Consider the following 16,427-nt stretch of genomic DNA (forward strand, 5'->3'; position numbering starts at 1 on the left):
AGGAGTGTTGTGGCAGAAGACTGAGGATACAGGGGTGCAGGAGTTTGGGGATGTGAGAGACTCAGGACAGGGAGTTCTGGTGTATGATAGACCCCAAACCTCAGCCGAAGGGGAGTGCAGGAGTGTTATGATGCTGCGGCCAGATGGGGTTTGGTCCCAATTGGGGGCTGGTTGGCCAGGCTTCATTTTTAAAGAAAATATTATGTCAAACACAAAATGTTTCAGCGTTGTCTTTATTTATGAGAGGGGAGGGGAACCTGTTTTGGGTCAGGGGCCACTGACCCACAGAGAAGTCAGTTGTGGCCACACAAGTGAGATGCAAAAAAACAACCCCTCCAAAAAACCCCAAGCCTCACTGATGTGGCCCCAACTGAGACACCTCCTTCCCCTGGCACTCCAGCCCCAGGCCAGATTAACTCTTCTGCAGTTGCAGGTTTAGTTGATTTTGTGGGTCCCTCTACATTCTGAGGTGGGGCCAAAAATGAGAGATCCAGTGTGCAGGACAGGGCTGCCAGTGAGTGGGATGGGGATGGAGGTACAGAATCTGGGTGGAAAATAGGGTACAGGAACAAGCTGGGGGTAAGTGTCTGGCCAGGAGTGAGGGGGCAGGAGCAGGGTTTTGGTGGATGTCTGTCCAGGGGCAGGGGACAGGGACAGCTTGGCTGGTACCTGGGGAACCTGCAGCTGTGCGCCAGATCCGGGTCTTAGGAAGAAACGTGGGCTGCTCTTCCCCTCCCCCAAACAGCCAAGTCAGTCGCACAGACAAGGACTTCCTTCCCCCTGCTGCCTTCCTGCATAGGGGGCCACAGGAAGCCGGTGCTACCAGCTTCTCATCCACTGTTATCCCTTGCCTCTAATTCAATCAGCCCCTGAAACTAAGCATTCCCAATTCACACTTTTCAAACTTTCCAACTGCTGCTCTTTTCAAACCGCCAAACACACAAACAAATATTCACAGACAGACAAACACTTTGATACTTACCCCACCAGCTCACAACACAGCTCCAAAAGCAATTAGTGCAACATCAGAATTACAAGAGTAAAAATATTAGCTAGCAGTGCCTGTGCAACACACACTCTTCTATGTGCACCTAAGGAACTGGATGGAGTCTAACTCTGAGTTTTAACTTATTTCTTAAATAGCTAGATCTACTTTACTAGATGGAAAAAGGACTTTACATATACTTCTCAATTAGGGCTGTGAAGTGATTTAAAATTAATTGTGATTAATCCTATGATTAAAAAATGTAATTGCAATAATCACAAGATTAATTGCATGTGCTGCCCCTTTGAAATGCTGCAGCGGCGTTTCAAAGGGGCAGTGCTGTGGAGGCTGGGGATCAGCTGGAGTCCTCAGTTGACCCCAGGCGCACTGCAGCTGCTTCTTTGAAACGCAACGGCAGTGTTTCCAAGGTGCAGCACTGCGGGAGCTCAGGATCAGCTGGAATCCCCAGCTGACCCTGGGCTCCGTTCAGCACTGCCCCGTTGAATCACTGGAACCGCACTTCTAAGGGGCAGCGCAGCATTAACGCCTGTGATTAACGCATTGCTTTTTTTAACGCATTAACCCTGATTTGCACTAATCACAGGCATTAATGCAGATAAATTGACAGCCCTATTGTTAATTTTTTGAACCACAAATGTGAAGCTGTTAGTAAAAACTGTATCTGTAATATGAATATTGGGTACAAACTTCACCATTTGGAATTCACAGATATCCATGAGAAATAAATATTCATAACATCCACTAGATAACATGGCCGCTTCCTCGCCAAGTCTGTCTTGCTTTCTGGGCTTCTGGCATCAGATGGATGAATGAGGGCTGACAAGCTTCCTTTATGCATAAACACGTTGATTAAATTGGTGTGTATTTGTAGAAAACTGTGTTAACCAGGCTGTGTTGTACCATTCTGAAAATGGATTCTTCACTGCTGTATTCGTAATTGTCCAGTAGAAGAACAGCCTCATGGGATACAGTCGGTTTTCCTCTGCATACTTCTCCTGAGAGCCATTATGGTTACATCCTCCTATCAGAGCCTCACCTACTTGGAAGTTAATGACATGTGCTTCTGGCCCAAATTCTCATTAATAATTAATATTGTGTATTGAAAAAATTATCCCCCCAGTCTTCTATTTATAAACATTTGTTGGTGTTTATTGCAACAAAATGTGATGGCAGATATACCTTTGACTGTCCTAGCATTATTTATATTACTTTAATACAGAGACTACAGATGGGCTTCACTAGGCAGATTCCTTTAGGTATTTCTACTTCTAGTAGGTCTTGCCTATTTTTTGCCATTGTTTGGGTCTTCTTGTTGCTCCCAGAGGCACTGAGCGAGAGGCAGTCTGTCATCCAGCAAAGCACTTGAGCATGTACTTCCATTTCACTGATGTCAATGGCTGTCAAAAATATGTTTAAAGTTAAGCATATGCTTAAATGCTTTGCTAAATTGCAGCTGATACTTATTGGGACAGGGATTGCTTTACAAAGGAAACCAGATGCCTTTGGCTATATTTCTCCTTAGTTTCACTGCAACAGAGTTACACCACAGATGGACTTCTCTCATTAAGTTAAAGAGTGCACTGAATATCTGAAATGCCCTGTCCTGATGGTATTCTACTAATGACCTCAGCGTGTGTAAGTTAGTGTTAGCTGGTTTTATGGTGTCATTCCAGGACTATCCATTTAGTTTGGCTGTGTTTTTCAAAATGGGGATAGTTTCAAGGCAAGTTAAGGAGGAGAAAAATCTGTAAATTTTTCATAATAAAATCCAAAGTCAGACAAATGGGGGTTTGCTACAAACTCAGAGTTTTAGGCAGAAGCTCCCGGAGGGTCAGGCATTTTTCACTGCCCCTGGATTGTTTTGGAGAGGCTGAGCCAATTGATGACTTTAGGTGGAAGCCAAAGAGAAATCTGCTGTTTCAGCTGAGTTTTCCTATTGGTTTTAGGATATGTCTTAACTTGTGCAATGACAAAACAGTAAAAGATGCATGTGATAATCCCTGTTTAGCCCCCAAACCACTGAATTCAGGGAAGCTCTTCATCCCAAAATAAATAATAAATAATAATAAATGATTAAATAAATAAATAAGAAATGAATACAGCCGTGCAAACTATTCACGAGGAAATGTAAAACTGCTGGAAATCTTGCATTGTATTTTGAACTTAAAACTTTGCCTCTAAATTTTCAATATTTTGTGAATTTCTCAAAAACTGCATCCTTTTCTACTGAAAATAAGCCATCTCTAGACAAAAAAGTTAGTTCAGAGAGCTTCTGATAGCTTTGAAATACAGCTTAAGTTAACACATTTTTTATGAGAAACATTGATATGAAGTTTCATAGGGCTGCAAAGATGCTCCAAACAACAATACTTTTCATTGTGTGTGTGTGAGACTGGTGTATCTTTCCTAAGTATTACGATACTCTGTAGCAACTTTATAAATGATTTGCATCCCAGGTTTGTTGAAATTGGTTCAGGCCATCTTAGTTTGTAATAGAAAAGTACATTTTGAACTTTTGACTGTAGCACATGTGTAGAAAAGATCATCATTTGAGATTATGCTGCATTTATTTCATTTATTTTCATCACCTTGTATTAGCAATTCAGACAGTCTATCCCGGTAAAAGAACTCGTGAATGTACTATTAAGCTGTTGGTTCACTGTGGAATTTGCAATCCTCGAAAGCTTTGCTAACTTCAGAGTTTTTATTTGTTTTCCCAAAGAAGCCCAATTGTTCCCAGGCATTTCACTGCAGCTCTTCTAGCTGGAAAGTATAATAAAAATGTTAGTGGAATTTGGGGAGCTTTAGTGCAAAAAAAAAGATAGATCAGTGACTGGAAAAAACCTTAATCTGATCTGGGAAAGCTGTTATGCACAAGACAATCAAAAAACTCTTGGAATCTGTAGTTAGTGCAGTTAATTCTACAATTTGAGCTACATACCTCAGGAATTTTCTGTGATCTTATTTGCAGTAGAATTGTGTGGAATAAAACAGTTTAGAAAATGTCCTCTTCGCAGGGATGAGTATGATTGCACAAGGCTTTATGTGTTGTCAGCACCCAGCTCATTTTTCAGCATCATGTTACAGGTAGCTTTTCAAGCAGCCTTGATTTATTATGGGTTTAGGTAAACAGCGTGTCTTGTAATATTTTTTTATTTTTACATTAACTATGCTATTAATGGGCTCCATGATCAGCAATTCTGGTCAGGCCTTAAGTAGTCCCTGGGTGGCAACTCAGCGACACAAGCTCCAAATGCATACGAAACTGAGAGTTCAAAAGCCATTGAGACCTAGTGTTTGGGAGTGCCCAGCATCCGAAATAAAATACCACTTACTGTTTACTGTACTGTACCTCTGTTTTGTCTTGAGGGATGCTGCAGATTAATTTAAAATTTTGTTGTGTATCATTTAAAGGTAGGGTTCCCCATTTGGCACATTATTTCTGAAACAGCTAAGGCCAGATCTATACTAGAGGGCAAAGTTGAACTAAGGCACATAAATCCAGCTATGTGACTAGTGTAGCTGGAGTCGACATACTTTAGTCCAAGTTACTGCAGCATCCCCACTGCGGAGGGCGGGGGGAGGTTAATGGGAAAAACTTCCCTGTCGACTTCCCTTACTCCTTGAAACCTGGTGGAGCACAGCAGTTGAAAGGAGCAAAATCAATGGTCAATAGAGTGCATCCTTATTAGACCCATTAAATTGACCTCTGGGAGATCAATCTCCACAGCAGCGAACTCCCAGTAAGTGTAGACGAAGTCAAAGAAATGCCACTAAAGCAACTGTAAATAGAGCACTGCTGTATACTAGTGACGTAGGACTTGTGCAGCCAGTCTACAGAGCCAGGTATCTAGGTTGAAGAGGTGTGTGATGGAGAAGTTCACCAGTCACATGTCTTGAATTAGAATTAGACCCATTTACTTAGGGGTTATATTCTGCCCTTGATCTCTGCACCAAATTCCCATTGATGTCACTGTGATATGGGCGGTATCAATACCTCAGCAACAGGATTTTTCTTAGCCAGTATGTGGTGATGTTGCTCTTGGGAGCATGACTGCCTGGACATTTCAGCTTTTCCTGGGCATTCCCTCCTCATATACTTGTGGGACACGCAGAACGATAGAGTTACTAGTCACCACCTCGCCCTTGCTTATCACAGAGGGTTTTTTCTAGAATTTGTCTTTTGCTCAGCAATTCCTGCTTTACACATCTAAGCCCCTTTGCAATTGAGAAGCAAGTTGATTTCTGTCTGTTGGTCTATCTATTAATCTAATCTAATCTAATCTAATCTAATCTAATCTAATCTAATCTAATCATTTTTTCTTGTCTATCTGTTTCATGGGACTACCTTAGCAAGGTCATCTTCACATAGATATTGCTACAGGATTCTGTTTATTCTTTGTACACCCTGGTCATAAAACATAACAATCAAAATGTGTCTATTTTAACAGTTTTTGGATGCTCTATTACAACAGGCTGTCCATAAGGAATCTATAATCTCAGGAATGTTCAGATTGGAAATTCTAGAATAATAATTGGATATGTATATTTTTCATTGTGATTGAAATGTAATTTCTGGCTTTTGGTTTGTTCCTAGATCCCATCTCCCAGAACTCTAGGAAATAACTAGAAGTTATTACCACCTTTCTTCAGAGCAGGAAGGCAGAATCAGTTTTATTGCCTTTTAGTATCTCAAGGCAGCTTTACTTAAATAATCTCATGACTGCCAGAGGAGTTAGTCAGAACCATCTGTGGATCTCATCAAGTAACCAACAGGTTTGAGCCTGATTTTGTAATATGCTTGTAGCTGTGTTCAAAAACGTGTAGTGTGGACACAAAATGTAAAGTTTTTTAGCTTTTTTTTTTAAGAACAGCCAGAATTTTTGTCTCCTCTTTATCATTTGCCAGTGTCACTTGCTGGAGCTACTGATTTCTGTGCAAGCAGAGAGTCTAGTACAATTAGTGAAATTTCGTAAAATCAAGGTTCATCTCCATGATAACAGGCATAGGCCAAAATCAGACATATATCCAACTCCCATGCACATATCTCTTCAACTTTGGGTCTGAAAAATGTGATTCCAATCTGAATCTCATTGTGTCTAGAGTTTTGATTTTGCAAAATGAGAAGAAGCTGTGGATTTTGCCCATTGTGGACATGGGATCTTGGGAATATTATCTCTAGTACTTTGGAAAGCTTAATTGCCAATTCAGGCCTATTTAAGCTTAATTCGTCTGACTTGGTTTCTTGCAGGTATCTAGACCTAGAGACAGCAGAAATGACCATGACAGCCAACAAGAATGCCAGTGCCACCAACAGAGCTGGAGGAAGTAAAGTGCCTCAGGATACGTTGGATCGGTAAGTCCATTGCTGACTGGGAAGTGTAAAAGATCCGTCTCTGTGGATTATTTTTATGTCCCAACTTTTGTCACAGAAACTCCAGAAAAGATTGCTTTAGTCTTGGAATTGAGTCTTAGATTTCTAGCAACTGGAGAGCAGAAGAGCATGTGCTAGGCTAAGGATGATGCTAGCAGGGACTGGAGAGAGCCGCATGTGAGAACACATCTGGTCACTCCTCACATGAGGTGTCTGTAGAGCTGCTGCTGCTCATTGGCTTATTGCACTTAGGATGGATCAGTCTGGAGAGGAAGGATTTGTGGTTAAGACCCAGACTAGGACCAGGAAACCTGGATTAAATATAGGTGGGACTTTAGGCGAGTCACTTCTGTATGCCTCCTTTCCAGTTTCCTTCTTATGTGTTGCATCCATTTCTCCCACCCTTTGTCTGGTCTCTTAGGGTGTGTCTAGACTACATGCCTCCTTCGACGGAGGCATGTAGATTAGCCAGATCGGAAGAGGGAAATGAAGCCGCGATTAAAATAATCGCGGCTTCATTTAAATTTAAATGGCTGCCCCGATCTGCCGATCAGCTGTTTGTCGGCAGATCGGGGGAGTCTGGACGCGATGCCCCGACAAAGAAGCCTTTCTTCATCGACACAGGTAAGCCTCGTGAAACCAGGCTTACCTGTGTCGATGAAGAAAGGCTTCTTTGTCGGGGCATCGCGTCCAGACTCCCCCGATCTGCCGACAAACAGCTGATCGGCAGATCGGGGCAGCCATTTAAATTTAAATGAAGCCGCGATTATTTTAATCGCGGCTTCATTTCCCTCTTCCGATCTGGCTAATCTACATGCCTCCGTCGAAGGAGGCATGTAGTCTAGACACACCCATTGACTCTAAGCAGGGACTCTTACCTCACATAGATACAGCCCCTAGCACATTGGAATGGACACAGGTCTGGACTGGAGCTCAATGTAATCATGTGAGCTGAGAAGTGGTACCAGCTACTGCTCCCTGCTGCAATGATACTCTCGTTGCCTCTGTGTTTGTGGCTAGCTGGTACAACATCCAAAGCTGAGGCTTTTATTGATGCTTTGAAGACAACACTGTTTCTTTGATTCTGGTCTTCTTTGGGAAGCATTGCCAGATATATTGCTTTGGAATACAAATTAACAAATTAGTGTCCATCCAGTTCCAGTTCCACATAGTCTCTTTATAGGCCTGGTTTTGCTATTGGGGTGGAAATGGCACCTTAGGACTAGGCAGTGTACGAAGAAGTAAGAGGAGTCTCTCAGCCCTAGAGAGTTCTCAGTCTAGCATTTGAAGGCTTTAAATACATTTGTGTCCAAGGCTGCAGTAGAACTGGGGCCCTGGCAAGGGCTGGCCCACAACATTTTGGCACTTGAGGTGGGGAGCTCAAATGATGTCCCCATGTCCCCTCGCTTGGGTCAAAACTTTGAAAGGTCTCAATTCTGCCTTCTTCCTGTTCTACTCTACGGCAGAGAGAATACATATGCACCATCAGCGCAGACAATTTTCTGCACTCTGGGTCCTAGTACCGCCCAACAGTGTGGCACCTTAGGCGGCTGCCTCAGTTCGCCTCATGGTAAGGCAGCTCTGGGCCCTGGAGTGGATACGGGTCTAAAAATAAATGTTATGGAGTGGGAGGGTAGGAGAAGACCACAGAGGTCTTGTCTGTATTGTATTGTTTTTTGGCATTGGGTTGATTAGGAGAGGGACTGTGCGGCAAACCCCTAGTGTAGTATCATTATTAGCCATGACTTGCACCAGGGCAACTCACTTGAAGGGAGCTGCAGCAGTACAAGTCATAGTTCACACCAGAGCAGTGTATCTATGCGTGGGATTTGTACTGGTGTAACCAAGGTTGTGCCAACAGCCTCCCGTCTCTTCCCCGCAGAATAAATAAGGTCTGATGGATCAAGCTAACATACGTCCAGAATGATTTATCCAAAGCAGAATGAGGCCTTAGAGGTGACAGTCAATAGCAGTGCAGCTGCAGGCAGAGGTAGCTGTTACTGAGGAATGAGTTTGGAAAGAGAAGAACCTTGGTTTTGGTTCCAGCAGTGGGCTGTGTGTCAGTTTGTAACTGATGTCCAGGCTTGGCTTGGCATGGCATACCTGGCAATTTATTGTGAACTTTTCCAACCACAAGCAGAAAGGGGGAAAATATAAATTAAGTTATGAAATTGTCAATGTGGAAACACTGTCAGAAAAAAAAATTACAGCTTTTTTCTTTTTTTGTTTTTGCTTTAAAGGCAAAACTATTTCTAATTAGACCTTTGGCTGTTTTGTTTTTAAACTACTTGGGTCTGTTCTCAGTTTTGTTTATCTTCCCTAATTTGATGCATTTGTTTGTTTTGCTGGCTTTCTTCTCAGACTTCTGTGTCAAATCTTCTACTTCTCTATTTCAGCTATCTCCCACTCCTCTGTTGGCTGTGCTGTTTGCGTCACATGGATTGCATAATTTTTTCTGCTTTGGGTTAATAGCCTCACCCGAAAGGGAAAGGGAAGTAGCGTGGTACAACACGTGCAGCACAGGGTCAAGAATCTGGGGTGAAATCCTCACTCTGTTGAAGTAAGTGGGAGTTTTGCCATTGGCCTCAGTGGAGCTCCACCCCATCTCTGTTAATGACTTGCTTTGTGGCCATGACAAGCCTTTTAAGGGCTCTTCATCTTCATTTTCCCATCCATAAAATGGGGATGATTATATTTACTCGAAAATTTAAAGAATTTTAAAATCTAATTATTGTATTATGGGCCAAGTAATTTTATTTCTCCATCAAGTCTCTCATCTTGAGTTTTGGATTCTTTCCCAAGCCTCCCCTGATTTCTTTCACTGTACAGATATACTTTTCCTCTTCTTTACATTGCTTCCTCATTATGCTGGGCAACAGACTAGTAGCGTGTGTAATTCCACATAGCATAGTGAGGTTTTTCTGCTAGAGATGGACTGTACATCAGTAGTTAGATCTCACTAGCATTGCAACCTGAATGCCTGGTCCATTCCTAACTTTGCTAGTCCACAGCACTAGGCTCTCTTGATATCTCTTTTTTACAATATACTGAAAGAGCACAAAGTAATTTTGGGTGGAGGGAGAAAAGAATTTCTGTCTTAACTGGTGATGGGCTTGAGTTCAGAGACAGATCCTTACAGCCTCAAGATTAAGAGGGGCGGAAGAATGGTAATTATGATATTTGGCACTTCAACAGCAGTTACCTATCCATCCTAGAGCTTGATTGGTGAGTCAGTCTGAACCCCTCTTAGAGACAGGTCTGGGGGGAGGGGGAGTTTGGAGCTAGACTTTACCCAACTTTGGATCTTCAGGTCTGTTTCCAAGTATTTCTGACCCTAGGGTGTGTCCTAGACTACATGGCTCCATCGACAGAACAATGTAAATGAGTTTACTAGACATAGCAAAATGAAGCAGCGATTTAAATAATTGCCGCTTCATTTACATCAAAATGGCTGCCGCGCTATGCCGACGATCAGCTGATCCAGAACAGCGGGTAGTCTAGACGCTCCGGGGTTGACAAGGGAAGGCCTTGTTGACCACTCTGGTATTCCTCGTGAAACTCCCTTGTTGACCACGGAGTGTCGAGACTGCCCACTGTACTGGATCAGCTGATAGTCGGCACAGCGCGGCAGCCATTTTGATGTAAATGAAGCGGCGATTATTTAAATCGCCGCTTGGTTCTGTCGATGGAGCCATGTAGTCTAGACACACTCTTAATGTCCTTTAGAAGTGCATGCCTGTGTGAGTTCTAAGTGCACGTGACAACAGGTAACAAATGTGCTTTCCATCCTTAATCTCACCATTTGCTTTGGTTAGGGTTACATAATGAAGAATATGTAGTTAGGGTCATCAGCTTCCCTTTTAAGGCAACTTTCTAGCTGCTTTGTGTAGTTGAGGCCAGTGCCAGGCACTTGAATTAGGCCAGGGACTGAGGAATGAGCACAAGGGATCTGACCAGGAGACTTTGTCGGGCCAAAAATATTCACCTACTCCCTGGAATGACACAGAAAGCCTTAAGTTATTGTCTGTGAGCTAGTGAGCCAAAGCCCAGGGAAAGCATGTGTCTCTTACTCTGAGGCAGGATAGGGCTTTAACATGTTGACAAAGAAACTGAAAGTGGAATTCAGCTGTACCGTTGGACAAATAGTGGTTTAATAAAAATCTGCTGAGGGTAAGCAATATGTCAGTTTATTGAAACCACTATGAGATTTGGCTCTTTTTTTAGGCAATGAGGTTTAGAAAACAGTCTAAATGAGCTTCAGCCAGAACATTATGGAAATTGAGTAACTGACTTGCGATCCATTAGTAAGTATTCTGTTTCATTAAAAGCAGAGACTGTGAGCTATGCATCTGACAAGATTTCAGAAGGTTAGTTCCCAGTAGTGTGAAGTTCTTTCAGGTTCAGAAATGTATAGAGAATTTTGTTATTGCATGAAATGGAAGTTTGCATTCGAATATGGAAACCCAGAATTGGCCATTCTAATCTGTAGAGCCCTTTGCAAATGCAAAAATTGTGTCCATATCTGATCCATGATTTGCAAAAGTGGTCCATGGATATAAAGCAGATACCCATAGATTTACAGGACTCTGCTGATTCGTGTTGTTGCTGATCGAGGCAGAGTTTATGAAGTGGACAAGAAATGGAAACATCACAACTCTGTTAGAGATGGGATTAAATTAAAACAATGATCCAAATACTGTCTCTGGACTTTGGGAAAATTTGGATCTGGATTTGAATTCCACAGCTGGCCCTTGTTGCTCTAATGCAGTGGCTTTCAACCTTTTTGGACTGCTGTACCCCTTTCAGGAGTCTGATTTGTCTTTCATACCCCCAAGTTACAACTCACTCACAAAATCAGACAGAAAAGTACTTACAAAATCAGACAGAAAAGTATAAGAGTCATAGCACAGTAGTACTGAAAAATTGCCATCTTCTTTCCTTTGTATTATACAATTATAAAACAAATCAATTGCAATATAAAAATAAATAATTGTATCAAATTTTAGTTGGTATTGTCTGTGCTACCTTTTATGTAGCTTAATGTAAAACTAATCAAATAGGTAGGTGAGATGATGTACAGCTGGAAGGCCTATGCGTAACTCTTTTTAAGAACTGCTACTCTAATGGGCAAAGATCAGGGTGCTGGTTCCCAATAAATGAGGGGCTAATTCCAGTTCAGCTCCCTTCTGCCAGTGTGCACATGCTCAGAGAAAAGGGTATGAGGTCGGGATGTGGACGACTAGTCGACTATCCTATATGCAAATGCTTATCTGACAGTCAACATGCTAGTCGACTAGTTGCTTCCCTCCTTGCTTCCCCCCTTGCTGCCTCTATCAGAAAGAGGCAGCAAGGGGGAGGGAAGAGGAGGGAGTGCTTCAAAGCAGCAGCACCATGTGGAAGCCGGAGCCAGACCCCACGCTGCACGTGGCATTTCTAAGAGGCAGCGCTGTGCAGAACCCAGGGTTTGCCGCTTTGTGGAGTGCCCAGATGGCCCCAGGCTACATGCAGTGTTTCAAAGCAGGAGCGCCATATGGAACCCGAGGCCAGCTGGGGACTCCACTGCTGACCCCAGGCTCCATGCGGTGCTGCTGCTTTGAAACACCACGTGGAGCCTGACACGTCAAAGGTGGAGGTGCCCTTATCAACTATTCAATTAGCCAATTAATCTAAATGTAACATCCCTTGTGTGAGATCAGGTCTACACTAAAAGGGAAGGTCAAATCAAGATACATAACTCCAGCTACGTTAGTTACGTAGCTGGAGTCAACATACCTTGTTTCAAGTTTCCCCGCCGTCCCCACAGCAGGAGGCCGATGGGAGCCACTGGCAGGGGATGCCTGCTAAGTTCGATTTATCAATTCTTAACTATACTCATTAAATTGAACTCTAGCTCAATCATGGCAGCGTCAATCTTCTATTTAGTGAAGACACGGTCTTAATGTGATTGCTTGGGAGGTATTAGTCCTGGGGAATTCTGCAACTGTTGCATTTGGAGCCATAGTAAAGTTTCAGAATTCTCACAGGACTGAGATATGGTGGGCACGTTGTGTGAGATACTCTTGGAAGGCAAGATTCCTCACTTGGCTTGTGGTAGGTAGAACCCCAAGATGGGGCATTTTTCTCTTTAGTTTCTGGTTATGGTAACTTATTTTACATTCTTGTTATAAATACTTATCTCTGGAAAAGACTTATCTGAATGTAAATATCTCTTTTTTCAGGTAAATCTTTTATTGAAATCAAAAGGAGTTTTGTCACTGTTTGGACTTCAGGATTAGTCCTGTTGTATCTCATTTTCATATGCACATAACTTTTGACATGAAATCAGAAAAGTTTTTATTGCATTTTGTTTCATGTGCTTTTTAAAGCAAGAGATTTTCATTATTAGTTAGCTCTCTAGCTAATGTGTGTGTGACTATATACAATTTTTTCTCAGGGTAGTTTCTTTTCAGAGACACTTCAAATGCTTTGCACAGCCTTTAGACACAGACAAGGACCTTGCTCTGAGAAGCTTTACAATCCAAAGACTTGAGGTGTGAGTCTCCTTTTCACTAAACTCCTTTTCACTTCTCAGGCACTGTAAAAGGGCCTCAGAGTGGATGCAAATTTCACTTTCTCTGTAAGATTAGTTGTTATATGATGCTACTCCCATCACAAACCAGCTTCTTTTCTTATAAATCAGCCGAGTTTGCCCAGAATATGCTACCCAGGCATAGCCCCAATAGGCATTGTGACTCAGAGACACCGTTCCTTTCCCTCTTGCTCCAGAGTTGGGAGTAGTAATTTGGTGCTGGATTATGCAAGGCTGGTTTAGCTGCATTAGCCAGAGCAGTGAAGATTCTGTCCATCCTCCATCTCTCCCACCCCAGTGTGCACCATATGCGCTGACTCCTGTGTGCCTGGACATAAGATCCAAGCAGTCTGTGCAAAAGTAGAAAGGCGGGGGAGGGAAGGTTCTTACAGGTTGAATCCTGGCCACAATTTAGCCCTATCATACCAGTGTGAAACTACTCGTGTTTCTTAGCCAGGACTTGACTAGCTGTCACATCTAATAGGATGCTGAGTTGGGGGGCACTGCTTTTCACACAGATACTTTTAAACGTATCAGTTTAACAGCTGCATGTGCTAAAAAAACAGCTCACGTAATGATCCTGTATCACGCATGGAAATAATGGCCTAAGCACTAAGAAAATCACTCCTGTGTTAGGGATGTAAAAATGTAACTGTGTGACCACTAAAAATCCTAGTGGTTACATGGGTACATGCACTGCGGGCTCTGCAGTACAAAGCTTTATACTGCAGAACCCACAGCAAAGCCTCCGCAGGAGCAGGGCCAAAAAGGAATGCTGTCGGCCCCACTCCTGAGGAGGAGGCTTTGCTGCCGGGGAGCCAGTGTGTAACCTGTGGTGCCTGCTTCAGCCCCGATCAGTTAAGCAGTTAGCCTTCTATATCTCTATCCTGTATCATAAACATCTCTGTTCCACACTGCAGCAATTTCCCAGGCACTGGCCGATCACTGTGGATTATCGCAGTAGCTGAGCAGATTTAACCTTTTCTCTGGGCACTTTTGTAGGTATTTCTTTCCTGAAAACAAAAGGCAATGCAGTGACCCACGCTTGCCTACTCCCTCTTTCCGTGCTGTAGGAGGGCAGGCATTCTGCATGTTGTTTGCTTTGCTCGCTGACGTAAGGTTCATGTGATGGAAAAGTACCGTGCTGACAATATTTAAGCAGAAGAAAAGTGAAGTCACTGTTTAAGCCTCATTTATTATCACAGCCTGGAGACTTCTGGCTGACTCACCTTTTATCCCTTATAAAGGGACCTTCCCAGGGATGCAGCTGTTCCTCAGTGGGGCAGTCGGGGGAGAGCTTAACTGGTGCAGCAACTCTCAGACACAGCAAAGGAACAAGCTCACTTTCCATTTCAGAGCACTTGGAATTGATGTTGTCTTGATTTGCTGCCAGTTTGGAAAACTGATGATGACAAAGGAAAACGAAATGCCGACAGTGGTAAATTTGGCAGCTGGAAGACATTGTTTCCAAGCTCTTGGTGAACATAAAAGGATTTTCTTGTGGCTGCTTAGCTGCTCACGGAGTTGTCCTCTATTTCTCTCTCGACATGTGACTCTTAAGAAGCATGTTCAATCCAGTGATCTTATCCAGTATAGGAGTGTGTTGTCTGGTGGACCCAATACAGCTTTATTCTTAAGAACATAAGAACAGCCATACTAGGTCAGACAAAAGTTTCATCTAGCCCAGTATCCTGTCTGCTGACAGTGGCATACCAGATGCCCCAGAGGGAGGGAACACAACAGATAATCCTCATGTGATCCCTCTCACATGGAAGCAAATAAGGGTGAGTCTACACTGCAGGGTTTAACTTGAAATAAGCTACGCAAATTGAGCTACGTCAACTGCGAATCTTATTTCAAAATGGCTCATTTGGAAATTGGAAGCATCCACACAGCACTTATTTTGAAGTAGAGTACTTACTCTTCCTCTGACTTCCCTTACTTCTTGTACAATGAGGGTTACAGGAGTCAGAGTAAGAAGTCCTCTAGCTTGACAGTATTTTGACACTATTTCGAAATAACTGCCGGCTGTGTAGACGCGGGCTATGTTATTTTGGAATAGCACTAGTTATTTCAAAATAGTATTGCAGTGTAGATGTACCCAGAGGAATTTTGTTGGGAATGGATAGTAAAGCTGTTTAACTTCACGCAGTTTCAGGAAATAATTTAAGTTGGTCCTGTCCTGTGACTTTAAAGAAGCAGACTCCATTCATGTGCCTGGCGAGTGCTGGTAACTTTCAGCTAACCTGAACTCAGCTACTGAATGCACCAGAATTGAATCGGTCAGATTCAATGGAAGGACTTTGTGTTAGTCTTGCTCCTGTTAATCATTAATGACAAGTTCCTCCCTTTATACATACACAAGGGACAGTGATTTGACAGACACAGAGCCTGTTCCATTTGTTGCTTGAGGAGTGTAGTAGTTGGACTCCAAGAACACAACAGGAAGCACCAAACCAAGCTAATGAAAATCTATGCATTTTTATTCCTCATCATTGCAATATGATTGATTAGAACTTCCAACTAATTTTAAAACCTGTATAACCAGCTAAGGTCAAAGTGTGTGACAGTGGCATTTAAAATGCATGACAGAGATGTCAGATGAAGAAGAGAAATAGAATAGAAGGGAAAAGGCTTTATTGTGTTTTCTACAGCCAGTTTCATAGCTCAGCCTGTCTGGTGTCCATAATTTACACTAGTATACAGGGAGATAACGCCAGAGCTGAGCTGGTGAGAGATACAGAGTGGAACAGTCATTTTAAAAGTTGACATACTGTCTATTATGTACAATACATGGGCTTATATACCGAAACTTATATATGTATGCTTGTATTCACAGCCTGAAAAAGCAGGATCTGTTAGCAAAGGCTTTTCTCCCCTTTGCAACAAAATGGGAATATATACCATATACCTGTGTTTATCCTGGAGATATGATTCAGTTCCAAAGGAGCAACATAACCTATCATTTATAGCTAGGAGGTATGCTTTTGACCTACCTGAGCTAAATTCAGCTCTGGTGAAAGCAGATGCTAATCCAGTGCCTTAGGGTATGTCTACACTACAGAAATTAGTTTGAATTAACTTTGATAGGCGCTACACTAGCAAACCGCTAGTTCGAACTTAATTCGAACTAGCGGAGCGCTTAATTCGAACTAGGTAAACCTCATTCCACGAGGACTAACACCTAGTTCAAATTAAGTAGTTCGAATTAAGGGCTGTGTAGCCACTTAATTCAAACTAGTGGGAGGCTAGCCCTTCCCAGCTTGCCCTGGTCGCCACTCTGGGCACCACCAGGGAAACTCTTCTGCTCGGCCCCGGAGCCCTTAAAGGGGCACGGGCTGGTTACGGTGTCCGTGCCAGGTGCAAGCTTGCCAGCACCCAGCCAGCAGACCCTGCACCTGGCACGGCTCGAGCCAGCCACCCGCTGCCACCCAGCCCTCTGCCTCTTCCCGGGACCAGGCTGGTGGCTCCCAGGAGCC

The 16,427-nt window shown here is 43.0% G+C and overlaps 1 protein-coding gene across 16 annotated transcripts in view; it reads left to right on the top strand.

The window, feature by feature from the left end:
- Positions 1-16,427, top strand: part of DENND2B (DENN domain containing 2B) — a 353,709-nt gene that overhangs the window by 156,799 nt on the left and 180,483 nt on the right. For 15 of the 16 annotated variants that reach the window (XM_025189962.2, XM_025189963.2, XM_075927977.1 and 12 more), the window contains one exon: positions 6,258-6,362. In XM_025189962.2, the coding sequence (XP_025045747.2) occupies positions 6,258-6,362 (105 nt within the window). Of the gene's footprint in view, positions 1-6,257; positions 6,363-8,799; positions 8,941-16,427 lie in introns of those variants that run through there. The other variant, XM_075927981.1, reaches the window with a different exon arrangement.

The sequence above is a fragment of the Pelodiscus sinensis genome, chromosome 4 (genome assembly GCF_049634645.1).
Source record: "Pelodiscus sinensis isolate JC-2024 chromosome 4, ASM4963464v1, whole genome shotgun sequence".
Classification (NCBI taxonomy): Eukaryota; Metazoa; Chordata; order Testudines; family Trionychidae; genus Pelodiscus; species Pelodiscus sinensis.